General features: G+C 39.5%; 1 protein-coding gene across 9 annotated transcripts in view; it reads left to right on the forward strand.

Annotated features, from left to right (window-relative positions):
* The window catches only part of LOC138751586 (RNA-binding motif, single-stranded-interacting protein 3), a 1523265-nt gene that overhangs the window by 719791 nt on the left and 790325 nt on the right, over nt 1–13149 (forward strand). For 3 of the 9 annotated variants that reach the window (XM_069914053.1, XM_069914054.1, XM_069914055.1), the window contains exon 1: nt 12599–13125. The exons of the other annotated variants lie outside the window; for them this stretch is intronic. In XM_069914053.1, coding sequence (XP_069770154.1) covers nt 13051–13125 — 75 coding nt within the window. In that variant the 5' untranslated portion in view covers nt 12599–13050. Of the gene's footprint in view, nt 1–12598; nt 13126–13149 lie in introns of those variants that run through there. 9 annotated transcript variants of the gene reach the window in all.

The following is a 13149-nucleotide window of genomic DNA, read 5'->3' on the forward strand; positions in this document are numbered from 1 at the left end:
CATGCACTTTGGTACAAGAAATAGATGGGAAGACTATTATTTAGATGGGATGAAAATGCAAAATACGAAGGTGCAAAGGGACTTGGGAGTCCTCGTGCAGGATAACCTATAGGTTAACCTCTAGGTTGAGTCGGCAGCGAAGTCAACGAATGCAATATTGGCATTCATTTCTAGAGGAATAGCATACAGGATGCAATGGTGAGCTGGTATAGGGCACTAGTTAGACCTCACTTGGAAAACAATGCAAAGGTTTGGGTGCCTTATTTGAGAAAGGATATGCTACCATTGGAGAGGGTTCAGAGAAGATTTACTAGAATTATACCAGGAATGAAAGGGTTAGTATACGAGGAACGTTGGTTGGCTCTATCATGCAAGAGACGGCACACAAATTTTAATAATTTGGATGTTTCCATCTGGCTGGGGACATCCACCTCAATGCTCCTCAAAAGACACCACACCTCTCTTTCTTGGTCTCAATGTATTCTAACACATGAGAATTCTCCATACCATGCTCCCTATCACTGTCCATGTCCTACTTCCTGGTCAACATTGATGCAAAGTTCTCATTTAGTACCTTGTCCACTTCCTCTGACTCCAAGCATGAAATCCTTTTTTGTCCTTCAATGATCCTATCTTCTCCCTCAGCATCCTCTTGTTTTTATCGTCAATATAAAATGCCTTAGGATTTTCTTCAATCTTGTTCATGAGAATTAATTCATCTACTTAAAGGACATAACAAGATTGATTTACTCTGGACTCTAGATGATTTTCCTTCCATAGCAATGGAAACAACTGGACCTTTGCAGAATGGTACAATATTCATCAATTGACCTAAAAATTGGATCTTTTTAACACAGCTCTAACTACTATGATGGGGACTTCTACCACTTGGAGAGTATGAATGTTTGTTTGTAATGGAATCTTCATAAAATAATCCTGATGAACATCTTCAAACCTATAACTTTACACAGACCACAGCCAAGAGATGAAAAGATTTTGCAATTTTTCTACTTTTCCTATTGAGACCTTGTCATCCTTTTTTTTAATTTTTTTTTTAAATTTTTCACACTTTGAACCATACTAACCAAAATACACACAAACATTTCCCTCTTGAATATACACAGTGTCATTTTCTCCTCTTTTCCCCCCTCCCTTCCCTCCCTCCTTCACCCCCTTCCCTCCCCACCCACTCAATGTTCAACCAAAATTATACATTAAACCCATGAAACAATGTCATCACACAATGAAAATAAGCAAGAAATTTGTGTCTTCTACTTTTACATACTGGGTCAGTTCATTTAGTCTTCTTCTTCTTCTGTCATTTTAGGCTGTGGAGGTCCACGGTAGGACTTCTCTGTTGTGTTCTTTGTCATCCTTGATGCATAAACCACTTTTTAGAGCTACAATTCTTTGTCATTGCATATTTGTTGCCATCAGGAATGCTTTCATTCCAGTTCTGGTGTTATTGATATGGCCCAATATTGGGAAATTCGTGCTCTTTTATAGATAGGGAAGGATGTGCTTCATAAGACAAGCAATGGGGTAAGTTCTTTCTACAGTTTAAGATTATCTAATGTGTTCTCTCTGTGTGTTCTTTGGTTTCTTAATTGTCTCCTGAATTCACTTAGCAGAGCCAAGAGAGTGAAATTAGGTTTCAGGGCTGGCATGGGAAAGGATGCCAATGTTGGTTTGCCTGATCTTCCAATGGATTTGGAAGATGTTGTGGAAATGGTAGTTGTGGTTTCTCTTCAATGGCTTGTGTACATAGTCTTAATCTCAGAACCACATAGACCAGGATCATAGCTACCCTGGTACTCCATACATTTTTTTGTTTTTGGTCCTAATCATCAAACACTCTTTTCTTGACTGAGTCAAATACTATCCTGCAAGTGAATGCTGTATTCTGTGAGTTTTTAATATTTAACACAATACAGTACAGAGTATTGAAATGGGCACATGAGCTCAATCAAGGTATTGCCATTCATTCACAGACCATCCATGTACATAATAATCCATGTATGAGACACAATGTCAAAATAATTTGGCCAATGTCCCTGAAGTATTCAACCCTATCTCGTTTTATCAGGTTGTTTTTTGAATTTATGTGTAGTTTCATTCCTAACATTTTTGGCTGTCACCCTCTACTTTGATAATGTTAAAAGTGTCTCCATCCTTTTATCATAATTACCATGAATTCTAATATAACTACATTATTGACACCACTGCTATTTGGTACTGCCTTCTACATTATGTTACTTGGCTAACATTTTCATTTGCGACAAATTTTGCACATGTTGCCTTTTTTCTCTCTTGCTCAAATGTGCGCTGATAAATGAGCTCAACCAATATATGAGTACTAAATTTGGGAATTCTTTTCAGTCTGCCATGTGCATGGTTATACATCATAAATGACATATTTACTTGAAAGACAATCGTTAACTGGGTGAGTTGGAATAAGCAATGGTGCATCTTCATTTTGAACATCTCTATGGCCTTCTCTCACCACAGCAGCCTTGTCACCAACTGGTTACATTAAAAATCTTGATAATCTTAAATATATGAAGATTTATTTTGAAAACTGAGAAGCACAGAGGTCTCATTTAGTAGGAAAAATGTGCTTTAACCATCTTGGCAGGATATGGCCATCTTCTGAAAATCCCTCCATTGGAATCTGTTTGACACCTGTAGTGCCCAGAGACTGAACACTCTGTCCTCAGTAGAGACCTCACTTTCGTCCCCTTCGCCCCCCCACCTCAAGTTCCGCGCACACCATGATGCTGACTTTTCTTCTATCAGCTCTGTCTCCAAACCTATTTCCACAACTATAATTCTCTGCCCCCACCCCCCCCCCACCCCACAACAAATCCCTTCTCCTGCCTTAAACCTTCTTCTTCCTGGACATTTTGTTCCAGTGTTCTACCAGCTCTGACACTTATATTTCCAAATGCCACCATGACATCAACCATATCACTACTCCCCTCACTCATTCTAATCTCATTCCCTCAGAATGTCTGGCCCTCCACTTTGCGCACCCATCCGAACCTCACCATCAAATCTGCAGACAAGGATGGTGCTGTTGTGGTCTGGCGCACTGACCTCAATCTGGCCAAAGCCAGACAACAACTCTCAGACCCCTCCTCTTACTTAACCCTCCAACAAGACCCCACCAAACTTCATCAAACCTCTGTAACATGCACCTCACTGGCATGGCCTCCAACCTTATGGTTTCCCAACCCTGTACTGCCTTTTTCTACTTCCTCCCCAAGATCCACAAACCCAGTTATCACAGCAGATCCATCATGTCTGCCTACTCCTCCCACACTCTGCTTCCCTCGACTCAATTTTGTTCCCCCCCCCCCCCCCTTGCAGTTCCTTCTCATTTACATCCGGGATACTTAATGTACATCCCTCTATCACTTCATTATCTTCCAGTTTCCTGAATTTGATCACCTCAAGTTTACCATGGATATCCAATCCCTATAAACCTCCATCCCCCATACTGTGACCTCAAAGCCCTTTGTTTCTTTCTGGATAATAGATCCAACTAGTCACCCTCCACCACCACCTTCTTCTGGTTGGCAGAACTTGTCCTCATCCTCAATAAATTCTCCTTTAATTCATCCCACTTTCTACAGGTTAAAAGGGAAGCCCTGGCCCCAGCTATACCTGCCTTTTTGTTGGCTACATGGAGCAATCCATGCTACAAGGCTAAACAGGCAAGGCCCCTCAACTCTTCCTCCGCTACATCGATGACTACTTTGGTGCTGCCTCATGTAGCCATGATGAGCTTGTTGACTTCATCCACTTTTCTCCTAATTTCCACCCTGACCTCAAATTCACTTGGTCCATCTCTTGTAACACTCTCCCTTTCCTCAATCTCTCAGTCTCTATCTCGGGAGTCAAACTCCCAACAGAAATCATCTACAAACCCACCAACTCCCACAGCTACCTTGAATACACCTTCCCACCCTATCCCTTTTAAGGATTCCATTCCATTCTCTCAATTCCTCCATCTCTGTCACATTTGCAGCCAGGATGAGGACTTCCATGCCAGATCATCAGAGATGTTCTCCTTCTTCAAACAACATTACTTTCCTTCTACCACCATCAACTTGGCACTCACCTGCATATCCTCCATCACCTGCATATCTGCCCTGGCCCCCTCGCGCAACAAGGACAGGATTCCTCTTGTCCTCACCTACCATCCCACCAGCCGCTGCATCCAACACATATTCCTCCACGATTTCCATCACCTATTACATGATCCCACAACTATACACATATTCCCCTCTCTGTCTTCCACAGGGACTGCTCCCTCCGTGACTCCCTTTTCCACTCCTTCCTCCCCACCATGGGACCTACCCTTGCAACTGCAGGAGTTGCTCAACTTGAGTCCACACCTCCTCCCTCAGCACATTTAGGGCCCAAAACAGTCCTTTCAAGTGAAGCAATATTTTTCTTGTGAATCTGCAGGGGTCATCTACTGCATCTGATGCTCCCGCTGTGGTCTCCCCTACATCAGAAAGACTGGATGCAAACTTGGAGATTGCTTTGTTGAGCACCTCAGCTCTGTCTACTGCAATAGCGTGGATCTCCCAGTAGCCACCTATTTAAATTCCCAGTCCCATTCCCTTGCCAACAAGTCTGTCCATGGGCTCATGCACTGCCAAACTGAGATCACCTGCAAATTGGAGGAAAAACATCTCATCTTCTGACTGGGCATTAATGGCATTAATATTAACTTAACTGGCTTTCGTTAAAAACACTCCCCACCACACACTTCTTCCCCCAGCTCTGTCTCTCCCTTCCATCTACTTTCCCACAAACATGATAAATTCTTACCATGACCATTATCATATCCAATTAACACCTTTTGTTGGTCTGGATTCCTCCCCAGCCAGCATTCTCTAAATTCTGAGACTTTCTGAGATTTCCTGATTCTGGCTCATTCTACTGATTCTTTGAGGAAGGCCAAAGACCTGAAACGTCGACAATATATCGTTTTCACCTATGGATGCTGAAAAGTCCGGCTGAGTTCCTCCAGCCTTTTGGTGTGTTTTTACTACAATCACAGCATCTACACACCTTTGTGTTTCACCCAGAAAATCACAGTAAAGACATATTTTACAGCTTTGCTTTCCAGAACAGAGTCAGTCCAGGTAAACTTTATCACACAAAAATTATATTTTTCTGCAATTTTTCACACTTGAGCTTCGTAGCATATTGATAAATGAGGACAAAATTTTCTCTACTTACACTTTCCTTGGTTGTCATATTTTGCAATGCAATTATTATTTTACCCTTGAATTTTAGAAATAAAATCAGCAATTGGTTTAATCTCGGAAGGTAAACTTTTTGTAAGTTTTTACTGTGCAGTATCATATTTGCTGCTAAAACAACAGCTGTGATGGAGTATTGAGCTTATCATCCAAATTACTTTACTTGCAGTTGCAAGCTTTGGCCACCTAATGTTGCTGTAGAATTACCTTACTCTGTAATGTCAGCATTCAGCCATGTTGTAGGAGAGGCTGAAAGGAATTTTAATTAGGTTTGAAAGGAAATCAATCTCTTTTGGAAACCCAGCCCCACATAGTTCTTTTCTGTCCCTCATTTTGTCCGTAAAATATTGCTCTTGCTCTCTCTCCATGATTTTCACCACTGCCAGGTTTCTCACCCTCTCCACCTCTTTAGTTTCCTCATGTCTATTTTTTTTCCTCTCATTTGCCCTGCTGCTTACAATTGGCTGACCAGCCAAGACTTACTTCATCAGATGTGACCTGCAAAATAGAGAAACAACTTGGTTCTGAAAACCTAACTCCTTTCCATATCCCACATTACTCTTTATTGCCTCTCTCAGATAATTCTATCTTGAGATTCCAAATACAATAATTTTTTTATGCATTTTGCCACATATTTTGGTTTAACCTCATTTCCTGTCTAATATCCTTATTCTCTCACATGCTCTCCTTTATCAATTCCATCTGTCTTTCTCAACTATTCCTCAATCCTTTTTTCCACTTTCCCCCAACCCCATTCCTCCCTGCATTTCTTGCCTATTCTACTCTTTCTCTACTTTTCAGATTTCTGATTTTTTTTTGTCGGAGTACATACATGACATCACATACAACACCAAGATTCTTTTCCTGTGGGCGAGGCAGAATTTCTACTTATTGGTAATGCAACAAAAAAAAACTGTACGCAGTATATACATGTAAACAAATAAAGAACTGTAAACAGATAACAAATATAAACTAACTAACTAACTGTGCAATAGAGAACAAATTTTAAAGAAATCAATAATGTGCATAAGTAAGAGTCCTTAATTGAGTCCTCAATTGAGTTTGTTGTTGAGGAGTCTGATGGTGGAGGGGTAGCAGCTGTCCTGAACCTGGTGCTGCGAGTCTTATGGCACCTATGCCTCTTTGCTGCTGGCAGCAGAGAACAGAATGTGTGCTAAGTGGTTTGGATCTTTGATGATTGCTGCTGCTCTTCGACGACATCGTTCCCTGTAGATGGTCTCGATAGTGGGGATGTCCTGGGCTGTGTCCACTACCTTTTAGAAGCCTTTACACTCAGGGGTATTGGTATCCCCATAGACTGTGATGCAACCTGTCAGTACACTTTCCACCACACATCTGTTTTTGCCAGGGTTTCTGGAGTCATACCAAACTTGCGCAAACTCGTGGAGAAGTAGAGGCTCTGACGTGCTTTCTTTACGATGCCATTAATATGTTGGGTCCAGGAAAGATCCTCTGAGATAGTGACTCCTAAGAACTTAAATTTGCTCACCCACACCCCCAACGATCACTAGATCATATACTTCTGGTTTTCCCTTCCTGAAGTCAATAATCAGCTCCTTAGTTTTTGTGACACTGAGTGCAAGGTTGTTGTTGGTGCACCATTCAGCCAAGTTTTGAATCTCCATCCTGTATGCTGACTCATCACCTTTCTTAATGCAACCTAATACCGTGGAATCGTCAGTAAATTTGTAGATGGTGTTATTTTTATTGTCGCACTGAGCCACACAGTTATAGGTGTGAAGTTCTCAGCAGGGGGGCTAAAAACGCAGCCCTGTGGTGCTCCAGTACTGATGGATATACTTCATCTTGCTGCTTCAGATTGACTTCAATTCTGCCACTCCATTCCTAATCTACCTCTCCTATCTTTCTCTCCTTATGCTGTTATTCTTCCTTTTACCAGCCATTCTTGACCTAATTTATCATATGGGTCTTGTCTTTTTGATATCACAATACCAGACAAATGAGAAGTGATGTAAAAATGGCAAAAAGTAGAATGAATTAATTGAAGGTATTAATTCACTCTCTTCTTGCCTCACATTGCCAGTAGATTTAATTTGCTCTAGACTCTCTGTGTTGCTGCTTTCTCCATAACAGTTTCTCCACTTCCATGGATAACCCAGGGAGGCGAAGGAAAGAGAATGTCGTTATTTTTAGTAAAGCTTGTTCTTTCTAATTAATATATCCATCTCCACGATTTCTTTTTTGTTTGATTAGTTGATAAATTTCAGTAAAAATACAGGAGACTGTGGGGGGGGGGGTGGAATCATAATGAAATCAAGATAAACATCTCAAATATTTGCATATTCATCACCAGATATTTAAAATAATTATTTGTAGTTTTGTTCTGAGGATTGTCCAAATAGAAAAGAGTGACCTAGATATGCAAAGGTGACCTATATTTTACAGAGTGCTGTGACCTTGGATTTTATTGTTTATGAATTTTTAGTCATAATCTTACAGCTACTCCTTTTTGAAACTTACCTGATTGGTATCAATTTCTATTGTGTTGTATTGCAAGACTTCTATATCTGAATATTGTTATCAATTACAGTACTTAGCACTAATGACAGTAGAAATCTGGGGTTTTTTTTAGCAACAATTAGGTGTAAATTGCCTGTTAACTATTAGTATCACTAAATTTATGAGGCAAACTGATGCCAAATCTGTCCTGCAAGAATGTCAGTCATACTTTTTTTTGTTTTCACTTCCATAATGATGCAGTGTTTGCTTCCTTCAGAGTTGAATTGTACAACATGTTTAAATAAATTAGCATTTCTGATGTTCAAGGAGCAAAATCAGTTTTTGAATGACTTATTTTTAATTTCCTTATATCTTGAAAGCTTAGCAATCTTCTTAAACCACCATTTTTGTGTTACTCTTATAAGGTCAATGAGGACAGACCTTGTAAGCTTTAAAATTCTGAAAATGGTAGCAATCCAGTATCTCTAAAGATATATTTGGTGGAATTAGCTTCATCGAAGCCATTACTCATTGTCTGTTTCCCCTGTCAATTGTAATAGGTAGTGATGTAGATAATTGAGCTGTTGACCAGATCCAGCCAATGACAGTCTTCTACTATGTGGGCACCATTTTCCTCACTATTTCCAAACATTGTGTGTGACTAGAAAATTATTTGATTCATTGCATGTCTCCTTTGTGGTGCACCCAACAACTACTTAAAGCTGATAAACTAGAAGAATGGCAAGAGCAAAATACTAGCTTCATCTTCATGTACAGTTGTCTCTGATGGTCAGGCTCAATTGAGATCACTTGGTCTTCTCTATCAAGTATGTGATTGGTTTGTTAGTTGGTGGAAAGTGATAACAACTTAGAACAACTGTATGACTGTGATTTTATGTTTAATACCCATTCATAACGCATCGCAATGTAAATACTTGGAGAGGGAGCAAGGTAGGAAATCAGAAATACTTTCTCGATCCTGGTCATGTACATGAGAATTCTCTGGCCTTTACTTGGGTAGTTGTTCTGGATTTGGATTGAAATTCCTTGGATACCCCCCACCCCACCAAATATTGAATCCTTCTTCAAACTAACAGATAAAGGCCCCATAAGACTGATGTTTCATGTAAAAAAAACCTGCAAATATTGGAACTCTGAAATATAAACAGAAAATACTAGAAAGCAATCAGATCAAGTAGTTACCATAGAAATAAAAGCAGGGTTAATACTTCAAGACAAAAACTCTTCAACATCATGAATCCATCCCTTTTACAATAGACAACCTTGCCTTTAGAAAATGGGAAAAAAAAGGGATTAAAAGAATAGAAAATTGTTTTTCAGGAAGTAGATTCTTATCCTTTGAACAAATGAGAGATAAGTACAATATAACGGGAGATACAGCGCTGGCATATTACCAACTGAGATCCTACTTGAAAGATAAATTAGGAAGCAACTTGAGTTTACCAGAGGGAAGTAACCTTGAATATGTGATTACAGATACAATGTTAATCAAAAGATTTATAAAAAATATGTATATTAAACTGCAAGAAAAGGAAAATGAGGAAACAAATGGTAAAACTAAACAAAAATGGGAACAAGATTTAAATATAAAGATAAAAAAGGAAACATGGGAGAAGTTATGCTCTGGAACGATGAGAAATACAATAAATACGAGGCTGCGTATGATACAATATAATTGGTTACACAGACTATACATTACACCGCAAAAGTTAAATAAATGGGACCCAACAGTATCTGATAGATGTTTTCGATGTAAAAAAGAAAGGGGAACAACAATTCATGCAATCTGGACATGTGAGAGAGTAGAAAAATTTTGGGATGATCTCAATCAGATATTAAATAAAATAACAGAAAACAATATACCAAAGAATCCAGAGATCTTTCTCCTAAGTAACATAAAAAATAAAGAATTTGGAATTGACTTGGAGGATGCACAAAAAAGATTTGTTAAGATAGCCCTAGCCGTAGCAAAAAAATGTATTATGTCAACCTGGAAATTGGAAGATAATTTGAAAATACAACAATGGTATATAGAAATGAATAAATGTATTCCATTAGAAAAAATAACATATAGTTTAAGAAATAATATTGAAATATTCGAACAAGTATGGGAGCCTTACATTAAATACAATAGCGAAAACCTACCGGGAACAAACATTACCTAAGTTGATGGAAGGAGAAGAAAAGAAAAGAATGGACTCAGTAGAATTTCTGGTGTATTTTTGTTGAATGACAACATTGTCTAACGGAATTAATGCAACCTAGATTGTATAACTAAAATGGATGAGAGGGGGGGGGATGGGGGGGTGGCTTGGGAGGAGGGAGGGGGGAGGGAGAAAAAGTCACTGTAAATGTGTGGAAAAGAAAAAGTGTATATCATGGCTATTGTGATTTATGGTGTGAAAAATAAAAAATAAAAAAAAACATCATGAATCCATTGGCCATCTATTATTGTGAGAAATCATTTTTTAATTTAACTTAATGCTGCAAAACACAGAACATTGAACATTACAGCACAGTACAGGCCCTTCATCCCACAATGTTGTGCTAACCTATGTGTACCTATCCCACAACAATCTAATTTTTCCCTAACTCACACACATAGATCTCTGTTTTTATACATCCTATATAATGGTCTTTTGAATGTCCATATTTTACCAGCCTCAACTTCCACCCACTTCAGCATTGCTTTCCAGGCACTCACGACTCACTGTATTAAAAAAAGCCTTAGTCTGACATCTCCCATAAACTTTCCTCCACTTACCTTAAACCAGTGGATCTCAACCTTTTTCTTTCCACTCACTTACCACTTTAAGTAATCCCTATGCCATCGGTGCTCTGTGATTAGTAAGGGGTTGCTTAAGGTGGTATGTCAGTGGGAAGGGAGGGTTGAGAATCACTGCTCTGGACCCAATTGTTACTGAGATATTTTGCTTGATAAACATTTCATTGGCCTATTTCCATTGGAGTTATGAAACTGTGCACATAACGAGTGGTTATCAAACTTTTATTTTCCATGCACATACTCTCTTAAGCAATCCCTTACTAATCACAGAGTTCCGATGGCATAGGGAATACTTAAAGGGACATGTGAGTGGAAAGAAAAAGGTTGAGGACCCTGCCTTAAACAGATGTCCTCTGTAATTGATATTGTTGCTTGAGGAAAAAAGATGCTGGCTGTCTGCCCTATCCAAGCTCCTCTTAACTTTATCATCATGGTTATCCTTTGAGATCATTGATAATGGTCTTCATTCCTATGGGCTCTCAAGTGGCTTATGAGTCCAATCTTGGAAAGTGGCCCGAGATGCCTGTGTGTGTATTTGTTTAATGTGAGCTTAATGTTGCACTCCAAGAAGCACACAATACTTCACAAATCAACCAACTAGTTCCAATGACATGAAAACCACGATGATCAGAGCTGATGGATTTGTTGCAGCCTTAATTTGCCTTCACAGCCATTGAGTTCAGAGTAACTTCATCCACCTGTTCCACTGTTGAGGTGTTGGTTGGATTGTTCTTTGTCGTGGACCTCACCCTCGACCTTACCACCATGGATGACCCAACCTCAGGGGTGGGCAACCTTTTTTAAAAAACTCACATTCCACTTTAAGTAATCCCTATGCCATAGGTGTTCTGTGATTAGTAAGAGTGGAAAGAAAAAGTTTGAAAACCATTGTTTTAATCGTACCCAATTGACTCGTTATGTGCATGGTTTCATAACTCCAAAGGAAATGGACCAATGACTATTTTTCTCAAGCAAAATATTTCAATAACAATTGGGTCTAGAGCAGTGATTCTCAACCATCCCTTCCCACCCACATATCACCTTAAACAATCCCTTACTAATCACAGGGCACCAATGGCATAGAGATTACTTAAAGTGGAATGTGAGTTTTAAAAAAAAGGTTGGCCACCCCTGCCCTACCAGGAGCATAGCTCGAGACGGTATCACTCTCGGGATCTCAGGACCACACAAGCTCCTCCACCATGACAAGGTGACAATCCACGGAGAAGTATCTTATAAACCATTTATAAACAGATAAATATCAAGCTTTTACATTTATGTCATATTCTTCATGAAAAATAATTAGTCAGAAAGAGAAAATTGCAGCCCTCTTCAGACAGTGAATGTTGATGACCTGAAGATAATTCCATTTGATGTGATTCCTCTTTAATTTCAATTTCCATATATTCCATAGCAGAATAAATCACTTATTTATCAACCATTTTTGCTTTATTTCAGTCAAATATTGCTGCAATCCACATTTTAAATTCAGATCATGGGTGAATATAAATTGGAAAGATTCGTTTCTCCTCAACTCTCAAAAGATTTTTTTAAAGTTTCCCTCGTGTTTAGATCACCATCTTCAATGAATACAAGGCCCGGCTGCATTCCAGGTTATTTATTTTATTGGTATGTCAGAGAAAACAGAATGAAGCCAGAAAAGTCATGAGAGTGACTGGAAACAAAGATCACTTTATTTTTAAACAAAACTTAATTCAAAGTAACACCATTTTACCCAACATGTAACTGATCAGGGGTATATTTAATCCACAAAAGCTGAAACTTTTTGGGAGTACTGAATGTCTGTCGCCTTTGGTACTTCATTATTCTAGTTATGATTGGCCTATTGTAAAAGTACTTAGCATTCAAGTGATATGGCAGAATGAATTGGGCTCCTGCCTGCATCAGACTGAATGCAGGCTATTTCTTGGAGGAAATACTGCAGCCTTCTGGACTGCGTCTGTTTCTCGAGGGAGAGGCTGCTGAAGTCCCACCCACCAGCGAGAAGGAGAAGGAGGAGGGGTGGGGGTGGGGGTTGAATGAAAGACAAGACAAGCCCTAAACACCATGTCACTTTGTGAAGGAGATAGCAGCAAGGCTGGAAGGCTGGTGGAAACACGGAAAGCTTAAGAGGAGGTCGGGACTGCAGTGATTTTTAGCCTGCTAAATTATCTTCCTCATCTTTCAAAGTAATTGGAGTTGCTGAGGGCAGTATCAACTGACATTTTGGAATTCACACTTTTATCAAATAGCAAGGATTGTATACCCTTTTTACAAAGGAAGGACAAGCACCGACAGAACTCCGAATCCAAAGGAAAAATCTTTCAGCTGTATTTAAACTGGCAAGCAGCAGAAGGCAGAGAAGTCCCGAAAGCCTCATCAGTCATTGACACTGTCAGGAATAGTGGTTTAAGAGGAAGAAGGGCCTGGGGCACTACACACTGTCAGCGAGTTCCCTGCATCGGAGATAAAGATTCCATCTACATGGGCAAACGTTTGGAACAGCAGCCAATGTACCCTCAGTACACTTACTATTATCCTCATTACCTCCACACAAAGGTATCGTATGCAAAAAGTCTGTGT

Source organism: Narcine bancroftii, chromosome 1 (genome assembly GCF_036971445.1).
Source record: "Narcine bancroftii isolate sNarBan1 chromosome 1, sNarBan1.hap1, whole genome shotgun sequence".
Taxonomy (NCBI): domain Eukaryota; kingdom Metazoa; phylum Chordata; class Chondrichthyes; order Torpediniformes; family Narcinidae; genus Narcine; species Narcine bancroftii.